Source organism: Caretta caretta, chromosome 10, assembly GCF_965140235.1.
Source record: "Caretta caretta isolate rCarCar2 chromosome 10, rCarCar1.hap1, whole genome shotgun sequence".
NCBI classification, from domain to species: Eukaryota; Metazoa; Chordata; order Testudines; family Cheloniidae; genus Caretta; species Caretta caretta.
The window spans coordinates 47,028,549-47,052,625 of NC_134215.1; the positions used below are offsets into that span (position 1 = coordinate 47,028,549).

A 24,077-nucleotide genomic window follows, 5' to 3' on the forward strand; every position below is an offset into this window, starting at 1 on the left:
AGTAGTGCTGCATGCCGATGTGGTACACTGTGCATCTGAAACAGGATAGCTAGTCAGCATAGCAGCTTGCACAGGTGGTGTCTGCGTGTTTCAACTTGCAACTGCAGTTTGCTAGTGCAAAGGCAATAAAAAGTGTATCCAGCTGACCCTTACATTCTTTAACCTTTCCATGGTTGGTTTTTATTTTTTGTTGTTCTTGAAGTCTTTATATCAAGTTTTGAAGACTTCAGTAATTCAGCCAGAGATAATGGGCCTACTGGCCTGCAATGTGCAGGAGGTCAGACTAGATGAACATGATGGTCCCTTCTGGCCTTAAAGTCTAGGAATCTGAGATCTATATTTCAGTTTCAACCAAGGTCAGTAGTGACCTACAGTTGCTGCTATCTGTTTGGCAGCCTGTGTTAAATTAGTTGGTCTTGGCCCAGCATAGAATCATAGAATATCAGGGTTGGAAGGGACCCCTGAAGGTCATCTAGTCCAACCCCCTGCTCGAAGCAGGACCAATTCCCAGTTAAATCATCCCAGCCAGGGCTTTGTCAAGCCTGACCTTAAAAACCTCTAAGGAAGGAGATTCTACCACCTCCCTAGGTAACGCATTCCAGTGTTTCACCACCCTCTTAGTGAAAAAGTTTTTCCTAATATCCAATCTAAACCTCCCCCACTGCAACTTGAGACCATTACTCCTCGTTCTGTCATCTGCTACCATTGAGAACAGTCTAGAGCCATCCTCTTTGGAACCCCCTTTCAGGTAGTTGAAAGCAGCTATCAAATCCCCCCTCATTCTTCTCTTCTGCAGGCTAAACAATCCCAGCTCCCTCAGCGTCTCCTCATAAGTCATGTGTTCCAGACCCCTAATCATTTTTGTTGCCCTTCGCTGGACTCTCTCCAATTTATCCACATCCTTCTTGTAGTGTGGGGCCCAAAACTGGATACAGTACTCCAGATGAGGCCTCACCAATGTCAAATAGAGGGGAACGATCACGTCCCTCGATCTGCTCGCTATGCCCCTACTTATACATCCCAAAATGCCATTGGCCTTCTTGGCAACAAGGGCACACTGCTGACTCATATCCAGCTTCTCGTCCACTGTCACCCCTAGGTCCTTTTCCGCAGAACTGCTGCCTAGCCATTCGGTCCCTAGTCTGTAGCGGTGCATTGGATTCTTCCATCCTAAGTGCAGGACCCTGCACTTATCCTTATTGAACCTCATCAGATTTCTTTTGGCATCTAATGGATCAAGTGAAATCACTATCCTGCCTGGCAACAATTGGCCCCTTGGTTGGCAAAGAGGGAGAAAAATGAAGAAAATCGAGACTTGACAAACTGGAACATTAGCAGCTCCCAAAATTTTGATTAAAGATATGGCTGGTTGCTCTTATGTAACTATTGAATGGCGTCAAGTTGTGGTTAACTGCACATCAAAAATAAATGTATAAAGTAAACTTCAGACAATCTTAAAATATAAGACGCTCACTTTGAATGTGAAAGGGCAATAAACTGACCTTTGTCTTTATGAACTACAGGCTTTGCTACATAAACACTGCCTTCTCATTCAGTATCATACACCACTGTGACCATATGGGGAATCTGTATGTACAACTTATGAATTCTGGTTGATATGAAATTGTTATCATGGAATGCCTCTGTGTGGATATGGAAGCAAACATTTGCTGACAGTACTATAGCAGGTCTTTCCTAGACCTAATAAATGGAGTTGTTAACCTTCACAATTGTGCTCTAATCTGACAATGGGTGTGCTAAGGAGGTTGCCTGAGCAGGAAAACCAGTTTGACCAAATTTCTCTTCAGGGGGGCTGATGAAGTGGAAGGTGCAAAATCATCACCAGCAGAACAGGTGTTGGTAGGGGACTTAAACTCAGGACTCAGATACAAGGGCCAGAGAAGAGATGGTCTTGCTTTTGTTGTGGGAGTGGGGGTTAGCAGGCAAATTTGGACCATGGCATCGCCTCTGCCAGAAGGGATATCAAACATGAGGTCTGCATCGTGAGTATGTGCGTAGAGCCTGGGTCAGTGCCTAAACTCTGCCCAGCCCCAGCTAGCTAAGGGAATGTGCGTTTGACCAAGGTCCTAGCGGAGCCACACTGAGATTGCTCAATTTTGGTAAACTGTAAAGAATGTGACAGACAAAACTGGTGGTTATTCTGATACTTAGATTTACCAAGCCAGCAACAAAACAGCTTCCATAATGCTGTACTGGTTACCCAGACGCCAAAAACACAGTTCCCTTAAAGCAACCCAGCCTTTGGCTCCCGCCCAGACAGCCAAGTCAAATATGATGGGGCTTACTGAAAATCTTGTTCATCATATAAAAAGTTCTGCCAGTCCCAACAGATTGGACAGGTTAATGAATATTTCAGATCTTACCCAAATACATGCTTACAGCCAATTCTTATCAACTAAGCTAACATTTATTAAAAAATAAAACAATGTATTGGTTAAAAGATCATTATACATACAGGTATAAATAGTTTTTAGGTCAGTTTTATAGTAGAGATGGTGAGCTTCAGAGTTGCAAAGAGTCCTTTTCAGAATCAAATATTATAGTTCAGTGTCCAAATATTCAATATCTGGGTGGTCCAGATGGGACTGGAGTCTTACACCTCAAACTTCCCCTGAATGAAGCTTAAGTAGATCTGAGATGAAAGGATCTGGTCCTAAGAGTTTTTGTATAGAGATTTTTTGCAGCCTATTGACAGCACCAGTCCTTGGGTGAACAATAGGCTTTTGAAGTAACCGTCTATTTTCTCACTGGTAATTAGCTACATGGTTTAACATAAGGCAATTGCCTATCTCCCGCCATTTGCAGGTGATTTGCTACATACTTCAAAGAGAAGTTGAGACAGTGATATCCCTATATTTATAGTTCATTTAAATGTTAATATCTTTTTATTCTTCGAGTGATTGCTCATGTCCATTCCAAGTAGGTGTGTGCGCGCTGCATCCACAGTTGTCAGAGGGTTTTTCCCTTAGCGGTACCCATCAGGTTGGCTGTGGACCTTGGAGTGGTGCCTTTATGGCAGTGTATATAGGTCCCTGCCGACCGGTCGCCTCTTCAGTTCCTTCTTACTGTCCATGTCAGTAAGCTTCTCTTGCCTCGGGCAAGCGATTCCCTAGCATTCCCTTTCTTTGTTTTGTAAATAGTTTTTATTAGCATAGTATTTATAGTTTTTAGTTAAGACTTTGTAGGGCCTTCCCCCTTTTCCCCCCACTCTCACCTTTGGGGACAGGGGTATGCCTCGGTGTCAAGGCTTCAGATCCTGTGGATCTTGTCAAAAGCCTACGCCCAGGGGAGATCCTCACAACTCCTGCTTAAAGTACTTGGGGGAAGCCCATCAGAGTGTAGAATCTGCAGGAGCTTCCACCCAAGAACAAAAAAGGAGAGGGACTTCAAACTTCTTCTTATGCAGTTGGCTCTTTGCCCACAGCTGGCACAGCCTGTGTCAGCGCCGAAATCCAGCACTTTGGTGCGGAGCACACTGGCCCCCGTAAGGGATGCTGCGGTGCTGGCAAAGAACCTGGCACCCAGGGACTCACGGCACCGACACTCTCCGGAACTGAAGACAACTTCAGCGGCCTCTTGGCACTGATCACGCTTGCCGGTGCCGCATAAGAAGCAAAGAAGAGCTGAGAGGGGGCGTTCGCCAACAGAGCAGTGGAGCGCGATGGGGCTCGCGGAGACACTCAGTTCCTTCTCAAGCAACACCGGCACTGTTGACTCCGGCCGAACAGGCGGAACCGTTGAGTCCAGTCCTGTTGGACTCCCCAGCACAAGAGAGCCAGATGGGGGAGCTGGACAAGCCATCTACCCCAGATACATTTTGAGGCCACAAGGGACCTTATGGAGATGGTGGCACAGCAGTTTCTGGAACTGGCACCGGACAAGGGGCCAGTTCTCTCTGAGGGCAAACCGGCCATGCTTCGGCAGCAGTCCCCCTCATTGGGGCATTGCTCTCCAGCACCCTCGTGGTCCCCAACGTCAGACTCAGCCTTGAAGTTGGAGTCCTATATCTCCAGGCAGAGCCGGCACCATTCTCATCGTTCCCGGCGGGAGGAGGCACACCAGGTCCCTATGATGCCCTGGCCTCCTCAATGGCAAGCTCCAACGCAATAGCCATTCTGGACCCCCTGAGCATACCATCAAGCCCAGGGGCTGAGCTCCAGGTCCCTGTCCATTGCCTCAGACAGGCGGAACCCCCCATCTGCCTCGATGGTAAGGGAACCCCCTAAAGGATCGGAGCCCAGCACCACAGCTGGTATCGTGCCAGCCACCACGCAGATGGCATCACTGGGGGGAGGAACCTTGTGAATTGGAGGGTCAGGAGGAACCTGTGCCCATGGGGGCTTCTTCATCTTCCTCCTCAGACGAGGCAGTAGTGTCTACCTCTTTGCCAGCCGTGGACAATAGAGCCCATCAAGAGCTGCTCAGAAGAGTAGCTCAAAACCTAGGTCTTCAGGCAGCAGAAGTGTCAGAAGACACAGATCCCATGGTGGGCCATCCCCCAGAAGGGCCGTCAAGTGTGGCCTGTCCCTTGATCAGGACCATTCATAATACCACAAAGATCCTCTGGCAAACTCCTGCCTCCATTCCTCCCATGGCAAAGGGGGTGGAAAGGAAATACTTTGTACCTTCCAAGAGGTATGAATACCTCTTCACGTGCCCTCAGCTGGGCATGTTGGTAGTGGATGTGGCCAATACCAAGGAAAGGCAAGGGCAGCAAGGCCCTGTGTCAAAATCCAAAGAAGTTGGACCTCTTCAGCCATAAGGTCTATTCCACCAGGGGGCTTCAGCTTCCAAATGGTAGTCAGCAAGCGGTGCTCAGCTGCTCCCTCTGTCCAAGTTTAAGGAGCTCCTTCCAACAGACTCCCATTTCGATTTTGGAGCTATTATCGAGGAGGGTAAGGCGATTGCAAGGACTTCCTTGCAGGCTGCGTTGGACGCGGTGGACTTGGCCACCTGCACAATGTCCGCTGCCATTGTTATGTGCTGAAGCTGGTGACTGCAGGTCTTGGGCCTCCCACCAGAGGTATAGCAGACCATTCAAGACTCGCTGTTTGACGGCTTGGGTCCGTTCACAGAACAGATAGTCTCTAGGCTTCATAGCCTAAAAGTCTCTAGGGAAACCTTAAAGTCACTGGGCCTCCACATGCCAGCCCTGCAGAAGAACAGTTTTAAGCCTCAGCCCGTGCCTCACTTCTACCCCTCTCAGCAGAGATAGAACTATAGCTGGAGACGAGGTAGGAGTAATAGGCAAAGGCCTCCGCACTACTCCTTGAATCAGAGCCATGGCTCAACGAGGCAGTCTCCAGCTTCTAAGAGAACTTTTTTTAAAAGGCACACCTCATGGGTGGCACACCAGTCCACATCCTGGATCCTTCCCACCTTTTGTGAACTGTCTGTCCCATTTCTACTGTGCTTAGGCTCAAATAACCTGAGCACGGTACAACTGGGATATTCTTTTCCCTCCCCGTCCCTCTTTAGGGACCCTTTTCATGAGCAACTTCTAGTGCAGGAGGTGCAAACGCTCCTACTTCACGGGGCGGTAGTGGAGGTCCCTCTGGAGTTCAGGGGCAAGGTGGTCTACTCATATTTCCTAATTCCCAAGGCCGAGGGTGGGCTCAGGCCTATTTTAGACCTGCGAAACCTCAACAGATTCATGAAGAAGTTGAAGTTCCACAAGGTCTCCCTGGCTTCCATCATCCCCTCTCTGGATCTGGGGGACTGGTATGCCGCCCTCGACTTGAAGGATGCGTGCTTCAAGTCTCCATAATTCTGTCCCACAGAAGATTTTGATTCATGATAAACAGTATCCATCAGTTCACAGTCTTCCCCTTTGATCTTTCAGCAGCTCCTCAGGAGTTCACCAAGTGCATGGCGGTTATGGCAGCCTTCCTATGGAAACAGCAGGTGCAGGTATTTCCCTACCTGGATGACTGGCTAATCTAGGGTCAATCTCGGGCCCAAGTGGAAAACCATGTGAGTCTGGTGCGTATGACATTCCTCAAGCTTGGCCTCATTCTGAATGTGGCAAAGTCAACTATAGCCCTCACTCAGAGGATAGAGTTTGTCGGAGCCCTAAACTCCACCCAGGCAGGGCTTTTCTTCTGGAAGTTTGTTTCCTTGCCATGAGTGCTATCATAAATTATCTCAGCAGATTCCCCACCACAACGGTGCGGAATTGCCTAAAATGACTTGGACCAATGGCTGCTTGCCCGTAAGTGGTACAGCATGCCAGACTGCGGCTTCATCCCCTGCAGGCTTGGCTGGTCCTGGTCTACAGGCCAAACCAAGACCACGTGCACAAACTGGTCACTCTTACCTTTCCGGTTCTCAAGTCCCTCCAGTGGTGGCTCGACCCACAAACAGTATGTGCGGGAATACCCTTCTCCAAACCTCAAATGACACGGTCACTAGTCACAGATGCATTGGCAATGGGATGGGGAGCACACTTAGGCGACTTCAGGACTCAAGGTCTGTGGTCCTAGGCAGAACTTTTGCTGCACATCAACATCAAGGAGCTGCATGCAGTGCGCATTGCTTGCCAGGCAATTGAAACCTATCTTCAGGGCAGATGTGTGTCAGTATTGACAGACAACACCACAGTCATGTTTTATATAAACAAGCCGGGTGGTGCTTGCTCCTCTCCCGTGTCAGAAAGCCCTCAAGCTGTGGGAATTTTGCATCGCCCACTCAATACAATTGGAGGCCTCATACCTTCCAGGTTCGCAGAACAAACTGGCTGACCGCCTCAGCAGGTCCTATCATGGCCACGAGTGGTCTCTTTGCCTGGCTGTCCCAGTCAGTATTTTCCAAAGTTGGAGCTTTCCCCAGGTAGACCTGTTTGTGACACAACACAACAGGAAGTGTCAGCAGTTCTACTTCTTCCTGAATCACTGCCAGGGCTCGCTTGTAGATGCCTTCCTCCTTTCCCGGAAAGGGTGCCTGCTGTATGCATTCCTACTATTCCCTCTCATCCACAAAGTCCTTCTCAAGGTCTGACAGGACAAAGCGTCGTTAATCTTGATAGCTCCAGCGTGGCCACGTCAACACTGGTTCACCATGCTGCTGGACCTTCCGTGGACACACCTCTAACTCTGCCCCTGGTTCTGGACTTGATCACCCAGGACCACAGCCGCCTCCAGTAACCTAAGCTGGAATCTCTCCACCTCACGGCATGGAAATTCTGTGGCTAAATCCGTTGGAGCTTGCATGCTCAGACTCAGTTAGGAAGGTTCTCCTCAGCAGCAGAAAACCTTCCACTTATGCCACTTACCTGGCTAAGTGGAAGAGGTTTACAATTTGGTTGCTTCAGAAGGGCACTCCTCCATTGCAGATGTCGATTCCCTTCACCCTGGGCTATTTACGCCAGTTAAAACTGCAGGGGTTGACAGTATCGTCAATAAAGGTTCACCTGGCTGCCATCTTGGCTCTCCACCCTGGGTCAGTGGGCCACTCAGTGTTTTCTAACCCTAGCATAGGCCATTTTCTCAAAGCTCTAGAACAGGGGCAGGCAAACTTTTTGGCCTGAGGGCCACATCGGGTTTCTGAAATTGTATGGACGGCCGGTTAGGGGCGGCTGTCCCTCCCCAAACAGCCAGGCATGACCGTGCCTCCACCCCCTTTCTGACGCCCCCTGCTTCTCGCTCCCTGACTGCCCCCCGGGACTCCTGCCCTATCCAACCCCCCATGTTCCCTGGCAGCCCCCTGGGGACCCCTGCCCCATCCACCGCTCCTGCTCTTGGTCCCCTGACTGCCCCTGGAACCCCTGCCCCTAACTGCCCACCACCGCCTCATCCAACCCCCCCCCTTCCCAACTGCCCCTGACCCATCCACCCCCCTGTCCCCTGCCGCCCCATCCAACCCCTCTTTTCTGACTGTCCCCCCCTCCCGCATTCAACCCCCCTGTTCCCAGCCCTCTGACCGCCCTGACCCCTGACCACCCCCTGAACTCCCCTGCCCTCTATCCAGCCCCCCACTCCCTGCCCCCTTCTGCTTCCTGGAGCACCAGTGACTGGCAGGCCGGGCTCTGCAGACCCACTGCCCAGAGCATTGCGCTGCACAGGGGAGGGGCCGGGGCTGGGGCTGAGCCTCCCAGACCAGGAGCTCAGGGGCCGGGCAGGACGGTCCCATGGGCTGGATGTGGCCTCCGGGCCATAGTTTGCCCACCTCTGGTCTAGGCAGACTGTACTCTCAAGTACGACAACTGATTCTTCCCCCCACCAGGCTCTCAATTTGGTGCTCTCTAGGCTGATGGGCCTTCCCTTCGAGCCCCTGGCAATTTGCTCTCTCCTGTACCTTTCATGGAAAGTAACATTCCTAGTGGCTATAGCATCGGCCAGAAGAGTGTCTGAGCTCAAAGTTCTGATATCTGAGCCCCCTTGTACCATGTTTTATAAGGACACGGTGCAGTTACGACCACACCTGGCTTTCCTCCCAAAGGCAGTCTCGCAATTTCATGTGAATCAGGACATCTTTCTGCTGGTATTCTGCCACAAACCACATGCTAACAGCAGGGAACTCACGCTCCATTTCCTGGATGTTAGATGCATGCTAGTTTTTTACATTGAGTGGACAAAGCTGTTTAGAAGGTCGATGCAGCTATTCATGGCCATTACCGAGAGGATGAAAGGTCTTCCTGTCTCATCCCAAAGTATCTCTTCTTGGATCACGACCTGTATCAGGACGTGCTATTACTTGACAAAGATTCTGGCTCCACCGTTGATGACACGCTCCACAAGAGCTCAAGCATCCTCTGCAGCGTTTCTGGCTCAGGTCCCTATTCAGGACGTCTGCAAGGTGGCGATGTGGTAATCGCTTCACGCCTTTGTCGCACTATGCCATTACTCAGCAGGCTAGAGATGATGCTGCGTTTGGTAGAGCAGTGTTTCAGTCTGAAACTCGGTGAACTCCGACCCCTCGTCTGGGGTACTTAGTGGGAGTCACCTACTTGGAATTGACATGAGCAATCACTCGAAGAAGAAAAAAATGGTTACCTTCCTTTTGTCACAGTTCTTCGAGATGTGTTCTCATGTCCATTCCAAGAACCACCCAGGAGTATCTGGCAAGAAGGAACTGAAGAGGCAGTGGGTCGGCAGGGACCTATATACACAGCCATAAGGGCGCCACTCCAGGGGGCTCCACAGCTGACCCGACGGGTACCACTAGGGGAAAAACCTTCTGACGATTGTGCATGCAGCGCGCTCACACCTACTTGGAATGAACATGAGCAACACATCTCAAAGAACAACAGTTACGAAAGGTAGGTAACCGTTTTTTAATCTCTGAATTAAGAGAATCCAGCGATAGAATGTAATCAAACAGTTCTTGTCTAACAGTATATAGGTAAACACTAGGGCTGTCAAGCGATTAAAAAAATTAATCACGATTAATTGCGCTGTTAAACAATAATAGAATACCATTTATTTAAATATTTTTGATGTTTTCTACATTTTCAAATATTTTGATTTCAATTACAACACAGAATACAAAGTGTACTGCTCACTTTATATTTTTATTATAAATATTTGCACTGTAAAAAACAAAAGAAATAGTATATTTTAATTCATCTAATGCAAGTACTGTAGTGCAATCTCTTTATCATGAAAGTTGAACTTACAAAGGTAGAATTATGTACAAAAAGTAACTGCATTCAAAATAAAACAATGTAAAACTTTAGAACCTACAAGTCCACTCAGTCCTACTTCAGCCAATCGCTCAGACAGACAAGTTTGGTTACAATTTGCAGGTGATAATGCTGCCTGCTTCTTGTTTACAATGTCACCTGAAAGTGAGAACAGACATTTGCATGCCACTGTTGTAGCCGGCATCGCAAGATGTTTACGTGCCTGATGCGTTAAAGATTCATGTGTCCCTTCATGCTTCAACCACCATTCCAGGGGACATGTGTCCATGCTGAGAACGGGTTCTGCTCGATAACGATCCAAAGCAGAGCGAACCGACGCATGTTCATTTTCAATATGAGAGTCAGACGCCACCAGCAGAAGGTCGATTTTCTTTTTCGGTGGTTCGGATTCTGTAGTTTCCGCATCAGAGCGTTGCTCTTTTAAGACATCTGAAAGCATGTTCCAAACCTCATCCTTCTCAGATTTTGGAGAGCACTTCAGATTCTTAAACCGTGGGTTGAGTGCTGTATCTATCCTTGGAAATCTCACACTGGTACCTTCTTTGTGTTTTGTCAAATCTCCTGTGAAAGTGTTTTTAAAACGAACATGTGCTGCATCATCATCCGAGGCTGCTGTAACATGAAATATATGGCAGAATGCAGGTAAAACAGAGCAGGAGACATACAATTCTCCCCCAAGGAGTTCAGTCACAAATTTAATTAATGCATTATTTTTTTAATGATCATCATCAGCATGGAAGCATGTCCTCTGGAATGGTGGCTGAAGCATGAAGGTGCATACAAATGTTTAGCATATCTGGCATGTAAATACCTTGCAATGCTGGCTACGAAAGTGGCATGCAAATGCCTGTTCTCACTTTCTGGTGACATTGTAAATAAGAAGCAGGCAGCAGTATCTCTCGTAAATGTAAACAAACTTGTTTGTCTTAGCAATTGGCTGAACAAGAAGTAGGACTGAGTAGGATTTGTGCGCTGTAAAGTTTTACATTGTTTTGTTTTTTGAGTGCAGTTATGTAACAAAAAAAAAATCTACATTTGTAAGTTACACTTTCACGATAAAGAGATTACACTACAGTACTTGTATGAGGTGAATTAAAAAATACTGTTTCCTTTATCATTTTTACAGTATAAATATTTGTAATAAAAATATAAAGTGAGCACAGTACACTTCGTATTCTGTGTTGTAATAGAAATCAATATATCTGAAAATGTAGATAAACATCCAAAAATATTTAATTTCAGTTGGTATTGTTTAACAGCGCGATTATGATTAATTTGTTTAATCAGTTAATTTTTTTGTTAATCGTATGAGTTAACTGCGATTAATCGACAGCCCTAGTAAACACACAAAAACACAAACATTATCTATCAGTGTTTCTAAAGGTTGAATCTGGGTCAATTAGCCTGCAAGTTCCTTAATCCTTTCTGGCCCCGGGTCACAGTGGGATTCACTGTTTGGATCACAGTGGTCTGATCTAACAGGAGAAGCTTTACCAGATTTGTGGACCCCCCCCTTTTTTTTTTTTTTAAAGTAGTAACATCATTTATATTACATTTATATTTAAAAACAGAAGCACTTGGTATTGAGGTTGAGGCTTCAGTTAAAAAATAATTGTGGAAGAGAAGTTTGTAGCTGATAAAGGTGGAAGGTCTAGCATCCTTTGGCACTTAGTATAAAAATCTGCTTATGTTACTAAATTGGCCTAAAATTTACTCTAAACATGGTATAACTTTATGTAATGTTATAACTGGTCAGTCCCAGACTAGAGAGACAGGGTAGGTGAGGTAATCTCTCTTGTTGGACCAACTTCTGTTAGTAAGAGAGACAAGCTTTCGAGCCACACATAGCTCTTCTTTAGGTATAACTTTGGTGTTATTGACCAGTCATCAGAGACCAGGGACTGACTATAGAGACTGAATGGTCCTTTTGGCCCACAGAGGTAATCCTTTCTGGTCAAGATGTGCAGTAACACGGAGGATGCTTGTGTTGAACACACAGCACCTGCTTTGTAATTAAATGAAGGACTCTAATCTTCAGGCTGTCAATGAGAGGAAGAATGGTGTGGTTGTTAAGGCAATGGTGGACTTAAGTTCCCATTGTGCTACCCTGGGATTCTCTGTTCACCTGGGCAAATCATTTAGTCTTTCTGGGCCTTAATTCCCCATCTGTTTAAAAAAACACAACAAAAAAGCTTCTGTGCTGCATAGGGGAAGTGAGGGGTTGTGAGGAAAGTACTCGCATACTGTGGTGATGAGGCACAAAGATAGAATCTAGTCCTTCCCAGATCTAAATTTGCACGTTAAGCCTCCTTTCCCATAAAGGAGAGAATACCACATATTTTGACATCCCTTCCATTTGAACTACTTGGCCAAAAGTCCTGTGATATGGTGCAAACTCCCAGATCAGGATTCAGTTCAGAACTAGATCTGCTGCCATTGTTCCTCGCTGCCCTGCAGAGGGCACAAGGACATGTGTAGTCAGGCTGCCTTTGCATGCAGCAGTGCTCCGTTGTTTGTGCAGTGTGCTCTGCCTTCCCAGGTTTATAAGTGGGTTCTTATTTGTAATGCAGCCACGAGAGGATGCCTTACCAAAGGAGGTATAGAGACAGACGGGAGAGTGATAACTACAGGTTTGAAGACAGAAGCCCCTCTTTTGGAGAGGATTATTACTCCACCCGCTCACACCACTGCCGGAGATCACGGGACAGAGAGCACCACCGAACAAGGAAGCACCAGCATCGCTGCCGGAAGCGCAAGACCAGGTCTTGTAGCAGTGCCTCATCGGTGAGTAGCATCCGGATGAGTTCAGGATTGTTCAGGTTTTAACTTTTTACCTTCTGTAGCTCTGAATACACTGGGTGAGTACCTCTAATCCCTCTTCTGTTTTGTTCTTGATTTTGTTCCACTTCACTGTGTCTTTAAACTGGAAGCATTAATAGTTGTTAATTTTGACAGACCATTCCAGCACCTGGAAATAAAGCCTAGCTTCCCAAGGCATGGGGGGTGCAGGGGGAGTGCAGCGAAACCAGATGGAATGCTTGTCTGCACAATTACAAGGGGAACTCCTGGATGCAGGCCTGCACTGTTGCAGCATCCACTGTGGTTGTGTGTCCTCCTCTTTTATTCGCTTGAAGGTTCCACTTCTGCTGCGTATTGAAACTTCTGCCTGAGTTGTTACTGCTACATTGTGACAGCATAAGATACTCCAATGTAGATACTCCATGTTTGTTGTGTCAGAATCTTGTACCCTTTAGGACGAGTCAGCTGTGTCAAATCCATTCTTCAGAATTGTTAGCACTCTGGTTATCAACCACTTCCCCACAATACTCGGGAGAGGTGCCCTGTTGTCACTAGTTTCCTTGGACTGAAGTTTTGTTTGAGAATGTCCTTGTTCTCTCTCTGACTGGAGTGAACTACAACCTCCCTCTCCTAGTTAGTGATGATTAATAATCAACTTGTGGCAAAAGGGAGGTGGGTTATCCCAGGACAATGGAGTGACTTGGAAGTGTTGTGAGGTACTCATCCAAATGTCTTAACTTTACCGCCTCTGTCATACCGTAGTAAGGATCCGTTACTATTCACAGTTCTCAAGTTTGTTGCTTTCATATAGTTTAAACAAAGTGATTGATTCCTAACCCCTGTGGTTATACTGGATACTTGCATGGTTTGGAACTCTTAATGGCCCATCACTTTCCTTCTTTTTTTTCCAGCCGAATTTATCTGAGTTTTAATGCCAAGGTTAAATGATTGAAATGCTCCAATAACAACTGTGCGTGTGTGGTGGTACTGTGCAGGTTTTGGTTGTTGTGATCTCTACTCTGTGTTGTGAAGTCTCACCGCAGCTATCTCAAGTGCTCTCTGAAACTTTTTCTCCGTTCAGACGATCTCTTAAACTTTGTCTGTAGTTCATTCTTCTTGACTTGTTGGGGAAAGGAATATGGCGCAGCACATATTAGGAAGTTCAGACATGGAACTGTAGAGCCCTGTTACGGAATCTCTCACTAGATAGAATGTAACTAATTTTACACTTTGTTTTGTTTGAGGGACTAAATAGAAAAGTTCAGTCACTGGACAGAAGAGTTGTTGGCTTTGGTGGGGGTGTTTCTGCTGGCGGGAAGGAACCTCCAGGAATGTTTGGCTGGTTTTCCAGTAGAAGCTAGTAGCAATGGGCTTGATTGTGAGCTCTTACCTATAGCACACCTGGAGCTATGAGCTATAAGGCTCTCGAGGGACTTAACTCTCCTGCTCCTAGAATTCTTTCAAGTTTTAAATCTGTGCAGAAGAAGGACGATGACACTGGCCCTATATGGGTCCAATCAGGCTTGCAGATATAGGATCAATTCTGTTGTTGGTTCCATCAGGATGGGAAGGGCTGAGTAGTATCGAGTCAAGGGTGGGACAAGACCATGGGATACCTGGAGGTGTTTATTAATAAACATACAAAGGAAAGCGGGCCAGACTCCACAAAGGGGGAACTGCTAATCTGGCTTCTACTGGACAGCCTGACCAACCTGACTTGTGTACTCTACCCATCGGCACACTTGCCACTGGAGAAAGTGACGTGACTGGCAAAGCACTCGCTCTTCTTGCGCTACTGGCAGCATCCTCTATTCACATAGAGGAATCTGCTCCTCTGTGGCGAAACATGGGGGGAATGCTTGTACGAACCCAGTGACTGGAGCATCCCAGCTGCTGCTCCCTGCCAGAGAAGAGGGTGGCACTTCCCGCTAAGAGGCAGCTTCATCAGACACTGTAGCTAATGAGACAGTTCTTTACATACCTGTAGCTGTTTTTACTTTTCTGTTTTGAAGTTAGTTTGTGTCTTGACGTGTCCCTTGCAATATCCCTATCGTTATATATGCTGTGTGCCTTATGAAATGCGGGGATCTGGAAAATCCAACCACCGACGCATCGTCGTCTCCACCTTTGAATGACAACTCAATCTGCCAATCGGAACTGCCCGCTGTGTGCGATTGGTCGGATGGCGTTTCGGGGGGCGGTGTGTGCAGAGAAGCCAACAGAGCAGTAAACGCAGCAGGAGCGTGGAAGATGACAAGGAAGGTCACCTGGTGTGCAGAATCGGCGATTGGCTCCAAGAGCGATGTACAGCCACCTTTCGTAAAACTTTACCTCTCTACTTTCTATCCCCATGTTAGACAAGATCTCTCTTATTGTACTGGAGGGGTCTCTAGTGTTTATTGCTTATAAATGGGCTGACCAGTAATTGCCTGAAGCAGACAATAGACATTTCTGTTTTAAAGAGTGTAGCAGGGAGATACCTTTTTGAGATGTGAATGCTGTGAAATTGCAGGACCTCATGCCCTTCAGGTTCTCGAAGCTCACATCAGCTCTTGTTTTCTCTCCTAGATGAGATTGTCGGCAGCCTAGGTGAAGGCACTTTTGGCAAAGTTGTGGAGTGTGTGGACCATGCCAGGTATGCTATCCTTGGTCTCCAAGTGATTTACCTATCATGTACCAGTCAGTTCAGACATGGATGAGGTGGGGTGGATTTGTCCTGTCCTCTTCAGATGTCGCTGTCGCTTTTCTCTTAGATGCTGATACACATTCCCCAGCTCTTCCACACTTGGCATCTGGTGCTGAGTCTGTGGGCCTGTTTTAGTCTAGGTAGAATCATAGAATATCAGGGTTGGAAGGGACCTCAGGAGGTCATCTAGTCCAACTCCCTGCTCAAAGCAGGACCTATCCCCAACTAAATCATCCCAGCCAGGGCTTTGTCACGCCTGATCTTAAAAACTTCAAAGGGAGGAGATTCCACCACCTCCCTAGGTAATGCATTCCAGTGCTTCACCACCCTCCTAGTGAAAAAAGTTTTTCCTAATATCCAACCTAACCCTCTCGCACTGCAACTTGAGACTATTACTCCTCGTTCTGTCATCTGCTACCACCAAGAACAGTCTAGATCCATTTTCTTTGGAACCCCCTTTCAGGTAGTTGAAAGCAGCTATCAAATCCCCCTCATTCTTTTCCGCAGACTAAACAATCCCAGTTCCCTCAGCCTCTCCTCAGAAGTCGTGTGTTCCAGTCCCCTAATCATTTTTGTTGCCCTCCGCTGGACGCTTTCCAATTTTTTCACATCCTTCTTGTAGTGTGGGGCCCAAACCTGGACACAGTACTCCAGATGAGGCCTCACCAACATTGAATAGTGGGGAACAATCACGTCCCTCAATCTGGTGGCAGTGCCCCTACTTACACAGCCCAAAATGCCATTGGTCTTCTTGGCAACAAGGGCACACTGCTGACTCATATCCAGCTTCTTGTCCACTGTCACCCCTAGGTCCTTTTCTGCAGAACTGCTGCCTAGCCATTCGGTCCCTAGTCTGTAACGGTGCATGGGATTCTTCCGTCCTAAGTGCAGGACTCTGCACTTGTCCTTGTTGAACCTCATCAGATTTCTTTTGGCCTAATACTCTAATTTGTCTAGGGCCCTCTGTATCCTATCCCTACCCTCCAGCGTATCTACCACTCCTCCCAGTTTAGTGTTGTCTTCGAACTTGCTGAGGGTGCAGTCCACTCCATCCTCCAGATCATTAATGAAGATATTGAACAAAACCAGCCCCAGGACCGACCCTTGGGGCACTCCACTTGATACCGGCTGCCAACTAGACATGGAGCTGTTGATCGCTACCCGGTGCTCTTCCTATCCCTTCAAAAAAAAGTTCCTAGCAAAGTGGGAGGGGAGAGAAGAGATATGCTTGAGTGACCTTCTTGGTTACAACATGAGGCCATTGTATTCTGTGGCTTTCTGCAGTTCTGTTAGAAACAGTTATTCAGTATTAGTTTGCCTCAGCTTGGATTCCACTCAGTATCATCTTTTGCTATAGACAAGAATGGGCAGATCATCAAATTCCAAGCTGTTACTTTGCTGGCCTTGTTTTCCACTCAATTATATGCCCATCCTGGGTTTGCCAAAGTGATCTTATCCTCTTTGTGTCAGTGTTTCTGCTATGTGACTGCCCTGTGTTTACTTAGAAACTTCTCTGAACTACAGTCCTTGCCTCAAAGAGCTTAGTCATAAATGGGGCTGAAGAGAGCACAGGACTTTAGGAGGAAAGCATTCTTCCCCTTCCTGAGGTCTGTGGGGGTGGAGTCCCTCTCTTGTGCAGTGTAAAATATGGAGAAGGGAAATCCCACTCCTTAAGTCCTTTGGAGGTGCACTGGAGATAATCCCTCAGAGGCCAGTGAGGAGGATGAGGAAAGCAAAGGGGTGTGGCCAGCAGTACATATGGGGATTATTTCCACCTCTCCCATCCTGTGGATATATGAGGGGCTCCCCAGTCCTTAGTACTTGCGGAGTAAGGTGTCACTTGGATAAGTGCCTTAGCCCCCAGCAAGCCTTGGGATGGTGACTGGGGACCATTCCTACAAAGTGGTTTTAGTTGCCTCTGGTGGAAGAATATGCAGATGAAGCGAGGGTGATGGATTCTCCTTGATCCTGGCTTTTCCCAAGCTGCATTTCCCAGTTTCATGCTGCAGTCAACAGCAGGGCATAGCTTACTAATACAGTGATAGGCAGCTGTGGTTTGCTCCCACTGCATGGCCAATTTGGGGAGGGGATGAAAAATGGCCAGTGTCTCCTACCTCATCCCAGGATTTATTGTAGAGACATTTTCTCATTCTCCATCCAAAAAGAAATTGGGTTAAGAATCTCAGAAACTGGGAATTGTTTTTTGCCTAGGGACAATTATTTGTTGAGGTGGTCTGGGCCACTCCACCTCTGACCCATTCCTGTGTCATCTTCCCCTCTGCAGAGGTAAATCCCAGGTGGCGCTGAAAATTATTAGAAATGTGGGAAAGTACCGAGAAGCAGCCAGACTGGAAATTAATGTCCTAAAGAAAATTAGAGAGAGAGACAAGGACAACAAATAGTAAGTTTGATATCTTGCATAGAAGCTGTTGCTGCTTAGTGCTGTCAACGTATCTACTTGGAGAGGATGGTGGTCGGTGCAAGGTAGTGTGAGGGAGAGCCTGAGATAAGAGCATGAAAACGTAATGCCTGTCTTTTCCGTCTACCTAGAAAATGGTGTTGTCTTCTCCTTCGTCCACCCTCTGGGATTGGGAATATAGAAGGGCTTTTTTTAGTATGAATTGTGACTTATTCCTAGGTCCCTGAATATGTAATTATTGACCATTTAAATATCTGGGAATTGGGTTAATTTATCTTTCCCTATTAACTAAACACAGTTCTTTATAGTGAAACATTCCCCGCTTCTCACCCCCTTCAGTGTAAGAATTTTGCTGCTTACACTAGGATATCTATGTCCTTGGCATCTCTGGATGATTGAGCAGGTGAATCCCAGGTTGCTTAGGGAGAAGCATGGCTGGGCTGTGTCTGAAAACTGAGTGTTTGTGTGCTAGTCACTTGAGGAGAAGGAGGGATGGAAATACTACTTCCTTGGAAGATTGTTGTGTGGCCAATAACATTCTTATTATCCATTCTGTCCAGTTTGTGTGTCCTGATGTCCGACTGGTTCAATTTCCATGGCCACATGTGCATCGCCTTTGAGCTTCTGGGCAAGAACACTTTTGAATTCCTGAAGGAGAATAACTTTCAGCCATATCCCCTCCCCCAGATCCGGCACATGGCATACCAGCTCTGCCATGCCTTGAGATGTAAGTTACCCAGATTCCTTTGCCACGGTTGTCTGCAGCAATGAGGTGAGTTCTACTCGCCAGCTAGTGTTTTCTTTGAGAAATGTCAGTTTGTTTTTACATGCATGTTAATAGTGTCTGAACATTTTGGCTAGTCTCACTTTTCACAGTCTGAAGAGTTTAAAATCAGGTGAGCGATTCCGATGTTTTTGGAGAACAGTGAAGGGAGGTGGATTGAGGACATGGCTTCTAGATTCACCTCAGTTTCCTCCTGAAAGAGGGGGGAAACTAAACCTTGTAAGCTTCACACAGACGAGACTTACTGCCTGTATGTGGCGAACGCGATGGGGTGACTGAAATGTATATTTAACAGTTAAAATGTGATGACATATAGTGAAGAACCTGGCTTCAAATAAGATAATTCTGTGTAGCTTAATGAAGCTGTTTGATACACAGTTGACATGGGCCATGGTGCAGCACCTTGCACTCTGGTTCAAAGTACCGTCCTTTGGGGCAAGGGAGCATGTGTTCGCAGGGGGCCTATGTAACAGACATAACTGTACGGAAGGTCCAGCGCTTGATTCTTAAACTTTTCTCTCTTCTCTCCCCACCCCTCTCCGCAGTTTTACATGACAACCAGCTGACTCACACTGACCTCAAACCTGAAAACATCCTCTTTGTGAATTCTGATTTCGACACCATGTACAATGAGACCAAGGTAGGTTGTGCCTCTGAGAAAGAGGGTGAAATGATTGAACTCCTTGCCTCTTTCTGCAAGAAAAAGATTTTCCTTTTTCCCATTCTCTGGTTGAGCATGAGGGCCATCATCTCCAGTGGCTTGGACATGGGAGACAAAGTTAGGAGGCCTGCATTCTATTCCTGACTTTTCCAATCTATAAAACGAAGAGTACTTGGCTACCTGGGTTAAAGAGCTTTGAGATCTGTGATGGAAGGTGCTATACAAGTGCAATGTTTCTGTATTTTGTGGCCATTTTTACTGCTAATGACATGGGCAAGGAACTCTTATTGGGATAGAGGGATCCTGTTGGAACCCCTCTCTATTCTGAAACCCCCTCTCCAGGTTCCTTATAGCTATTTATTGTGTTGCAGAACTGTGAGGAGAAATCTATTAGGAACACAAACATCCGTGTGGCCGACTTTGGAAGTGCCACTTTTGACCATGAACATCACACTACTATTGTTGCTACTCGGCATTACCGCCCGCCAGAGGTGATTCTGGGTGAGTGGAGTTACGTTTCTGTCTTTACTGATGGCTTTCTGGGGCATGGGCCACGGGATGCATTAGGGTAAGAATTGGGCTTCACAAGAGAGAACAGACTGGAAAAATCTCTGATTCTGGAGTGGAGAAAGGGGACAATCTACACTGGCCTATTTAGACAAAAAGTTAAACCTGCTGCTGTGATGGGTCTCTTGGGAGCAAAGGTTTGGATGGTGCTGCAGATGGGGCATTAGGACTGCTGAGGCAGCACACCTGGTCTGCATCACGTCCAAAGCCTGGAACAAAGATGACGCTTTCTTATATGCAAAATATTGTCCGTAAATATGTGCCCAGAACTTTGGGGGAGTGCTCGGCCCAGAGATGTGGGATGGCAGAGATCTGAGATGCTTGTGTGAGGTATCGCAGTTGAGTTAATCAGAGAATAACCACTTCAGCGCACAGACTGAAAAGGGGGCATCTCTCTGTTCCGGGACTCTGACTCCCAGAGGACTAAGCAGTCATCTCACCACAGAAATCCACTGGGCGTGTAGTTGAGTTTTAGGTCTCTCCAGTTTTAAAGGAAACTAGAGGCCACCAGCAAGGAATTTGTGCAAGCTCCATGTTTGTCACTGGAAGCTGTCATTTTTTCTCCTCTTCATTGCAGAGCTGGGCTGGGCACAGCCGTGTGATGTCTGGAGTATTGGCTGCATTCTATTTGAGTATTACCGTGGCTTCACACTCTTTCAGGTACACTTTTGTAATGCCTTTATGCCCTTGACTGAACTGTGTAAGCTTTAGCCTTCCTTTTTAAATTGTGAAGCCCAAATCGACAATGGAATTTATGCTCCTAATTTTCATTGAACTCATTGGAAGTTAGGAGCCCAAATACCTTTGTAGATTTGGGCCTACATTTTTCTGGGTACCATGAGGAGACTATCCTACTAGTCCATCCTTGGAAGGGTGGGTTTAGACCTTCCTGTCGTCATTGTGTAACTGTTTCAAGGCTAAGAAAATAACCTAGTCGCTCTTCCTCTGCAGACTCATGAGAATCGTGAGCACCTTGTAATGATGGAAAAAATCCTTGGGCCAATCCCATCTCAGATGATCCACAAAACCCGGTAAGAACCAGCTTCTGAGCTCTGAGCAGCTGACTTGGCTGTTGCATTGTTCTGGTGATGGTGGAGTAGGCGGGATACCATTTCTGATGCAGAGAGGCCATGCATCAGAATCCTAATGCTAGGGTTGTAGTTCTGGGTGGAGGTCGTAGGGTCAAGAAAAGACTTGAACTTGAAATAAAAGTAATGTTGAGTACAGGTGCTGGGAAAAATGGCCAAGCAGCCTACAGATAATGGAACCCTGTTGTTCTATACCACTAAGAGGGCCTTGCCTAGGATTTCTTCCATGCTTTTGCAGAGACAGGGCCACCGTTCCTGACAGTGAACTTTCATGCAAACAGCATCAAAATCTGAAACGTCTGTCGTTTTCTGGCAGCATGGTTCAGTGGCTAAGGCACTACAGTGGGAGTCAGGTGACCTGGGTTCTGTTCCCTGCTCTGCCGTTGACCCTAATATTTGACCTTGGGCAAGTCACTTCTCCTCTCTGTGCCTGTTTTTCCCATCTGTGAAATGGGAATGATACTTCAGTATCTTTGTAAAGTGCTTTGAAATTCCGTGGATGAAAAGTGCTATATACGAGATTTATATTCAAACCCCAAGTATTGGCTGCTAGAAATCATCTAGCTTGGCTTTAACCAGGCTCAGCTTTTAAAGACCACCTTGATTGCTGGTTGGGCTGGTAGAATACCCAGCATATAGTTTTCTGAAGTGCTTTGGAAAAGAGGTACAGCGTCCTCTGATAGCACTGGCTGGCTTATATGTAATGTAGTTGAGTCCTAGTACCAATGTCTTGCCTTGCAGTGAGGCTACGCGTACCCCATACGTGTGTGCCCCCAGATGTCTCTTGCAGATAGGACTCTTGAATAGTTCCTTTTATTGTACAGGAAACAGAAGTACTTCCACAAGGGGGGACTGGTATGGGATGAGAACACATCAGATGGAAGATACGTCCAAGAGAACTGCAAACCACTGCGGGTATGAGACGCTGCTCTGATTTATATAGAAAGCTTAGGTAGCTCTGCAGTGGATGCTGAGATTCCTAGCTTCCACAGTGTCACCTGGCACGTTCTTGGAGTGAGATGACACTGGATGGAAATGGGGGTGCTGCTGTCAGTATCTAAATGACATGGGAGACACATAGATAGCTTCTTTCCGTATATGCAGGGAGCACCTTGGCACAAAAACAAAACCTTGCCGAGACTAGAGTGACTGGTCTGTCCCAACAGAATTGTTTTAAGCTGTATTAGCTTTTACAGAGCCTATTAACCAATGCTTTACAATCAGTCCAGATCCTGTTCCCAAATCCGCTGTAGTCGCAGTTAGTAAAGACTTCACTTTGTGTCACTGTGGCGTGGTAAGAATCAGAAATTAGGGATGGAATTGTTAGGCCACGTAGCTCCTCCTCCAGCCAGTTCAGCACTGCTCCATACGCTGTGTTCTATAGATGAGCAAGCCCCTAGAATTCCATGGTGGTAGCACAGTCCCATAGATGGGATGAGGAGTGGGAGCCTGATCTCTAACAGTGCTGAGCACTCCAGCTTCAGTTGACTTCAGTGTGAGCTGTGGATGCGCTTCACTTCTGAAACTCGGGCCCTGGGTTCTGTACTGGATCTGTGACTGGATTGCTGTGGCCTGGGGCAAGTCTCTTTGGGTGCCTCCAATTCCCCAGCTGTGAAATAGGGACCGGGATGGTGAAAATCATCATAGAAAGATGTGCTGGTTACTTTTACTCTGCCTTTATTCTTAAGGGAAGCTGCGGACATGTCTGTCTCATGTCTGGTTAGTTTTATCCTTTGAGGCAGGACAGGGAACCCTCTCATGTGGCTGCTGCTCACTGAAAGGACTTGGGGAGAACCCTCAGCTTACAGGGAATCTAATCTTCCAAACTGTTCCAGGCAGGGAAGGCTGAGGGGATCCGTGCAGGACTGAATCTGGGCATGGCAGCCTTGGCTTTGTCTGTTGTGGGCACAAGCTGGACCCCAACCTTCCATCACAGGGCAGAGGAAGATTGGTTCCATAGACAGGGACTCAGGAGAGCTGGATTCCATTCTCTGCTCAGCTATTGACTTCCTGTGTGACATGGAGAAGTCACTTAGCCTCACTGTGCCCCAGTTCCTCCTCTGCCCAATGAGGGTGATAGCTCTGCCCTACCTCCCAAGAGGTGTGATGATAAATACAGTACAGATTGTGAGATGCTCAGATGCTGTGGTGATGGGAGCCATCATATGTACCCTTACATGGAGCCTCCACTCCAAGGATTTCTCCCTACAAGGGGGAAGTAGTATGTAGGCGGGACTGGGCATCCTATGACTTCTCACCCAGTGGAGACCATCAGAGATTTGCCTGGTGTTTTTACTGGATAACAATTAATCTAATAGACAAGGATGCAGCAGGAATGTGGGAGAGATGGAAGGGGCTTCAAGATTGGCCACATCAGGCCAGAGGTGGCTCTCACCTCAACAGATGTTGCAAGGAGGGCCTGCAGTTTGGCAGAGAATCACATGAGTCTGTTCCTTTCCCCCTGTAAAAAACGTGGAACTGTTGATAGGGGAGCAGTGACACTTCCCTCGGCATTCTCTTCGAGCTGCTGCTGTAGCCAATAGAGGAGATACTCGCCACTGCCACAGGGTTCTACCATCCCTAGCTTTGTCTGCTCGTGGAGGAAGTAAAGGACAACCTTTGAAACTTTCTTCAAATGCCCAAAATCTCTTAACTTCCCTTGGCTTTTTCAGGAATAAAGGTCTGATGGTGTAGCACCCTGCCCTATCTGTAGCAGTGTTGCCAGCTCTCAAGATACATAGTGTGGAGGGTCGTGTCTAGTTTTTGCCAGATGTTTGCCTGCATTTTTCCACAGCTTAATCTGTACTATTCTATTTCAGAGCTACATGCTGTATGACTCACCGGACCATGTGCAGCTGTTTGACTTGATGAGAAGGATGTTAGAGTTTGATCCTTCCAAGAGGATCACATTCTCTGATGCTCTGCTGCATCCGTTCTTTAGCGGCCTGTCTCCAGAGGAAAGGCTGCTGTGTAGTCGAGTCTCAAACCGTGACCTGAGCAGATGACAGATGGGTGGGTGGTGAGGCCTGCTGGATTTGAACATATTCCTGGATCAGTTTGACCTCTGCTGTAGAGGCACCACGCAGCCCTCCTGTAGCGGAGAGTTCAGAGGTACTGGTGCAATGTGATATGGACCCTGGGCACGGGAGGGGGAGGAGAAAGCTACAAGGAAAGCACAGATGTCTCATATTTATATGTTGTAAAGTTAAAATAAAGTGTTTCTTATTGTTTGATAATTTACTTGTATGAATGTGTCCAGCTATTTTTTTGATCCCACCCTGCCAGATTTTTTCTGTTAAATAAAAAGTGGTTTTATATTTCTCCACAAAATGGCATTGTTATGAATGTGACATTACTGCTTTGCTGGCTCTAGGTAGTCCTTCATTTCCAAGCATGGATTGGACTAACCTTG

At 47.0% G+C, this 24,077-nt stretch overlaps 1 protein-coding gene across 3 annotated transcripts in view; it reads left to right on the forward strand.

The window, feature by feature from the left end:
• CLK3 (CDC like kinase 3) overlaps positions 1-23,905 on the forward strand; it is a 32,676-nt gene extending 8,771 nt beyond the window's left edge. For all 3 annotated transcript variants that reach the window (XM_075132957.1, XM_048865972.2, XM_048865973.2), the window contains exons 3-13: positions 12,232-12,445; positions 14,671-14,764; positions 15,029-15,095; positions 17,431-17,547; positions 18,126-18,292; positions 18,895-18,989; positions 19,382-19,511; positions 20,155-20,237; positions 20,529-20,608; positions 21,490-21,580; positions 23,485-23,905. In XM_075132957.1, coding sequence (XP_074989058.1) covers positions 12,232-12,445; positions 14,671-14,764; positions 15,029-15,095; positions 17,431-17,547; positions 18,126-18,292; positions 18,895-18,989; positions 19,382-19,511; positions 20,155-20,237; positions 20,529-20,608; positions 21,490-21,580; positions 23,485-23,670 — 1,324 coding nt within the window. In that variant the 3' untranslated portion in view covers positions 23,671-23,905. The remainder of the gene's footprint in view (positions 1-12,231; positions 12,446-14,670; positions 14,765-15,028; positions 15,096-17,430; positions 17,548-18,125; positions 18,293-18,894; positions 18,990-19,381; positions 19,512-20,154; positions 20,238-20,528; positions 20,609-21,489; positions 21,581-23,484) is intronic.
• Positions 23,906-24,077: the final 172 nt, after the last annotated feature.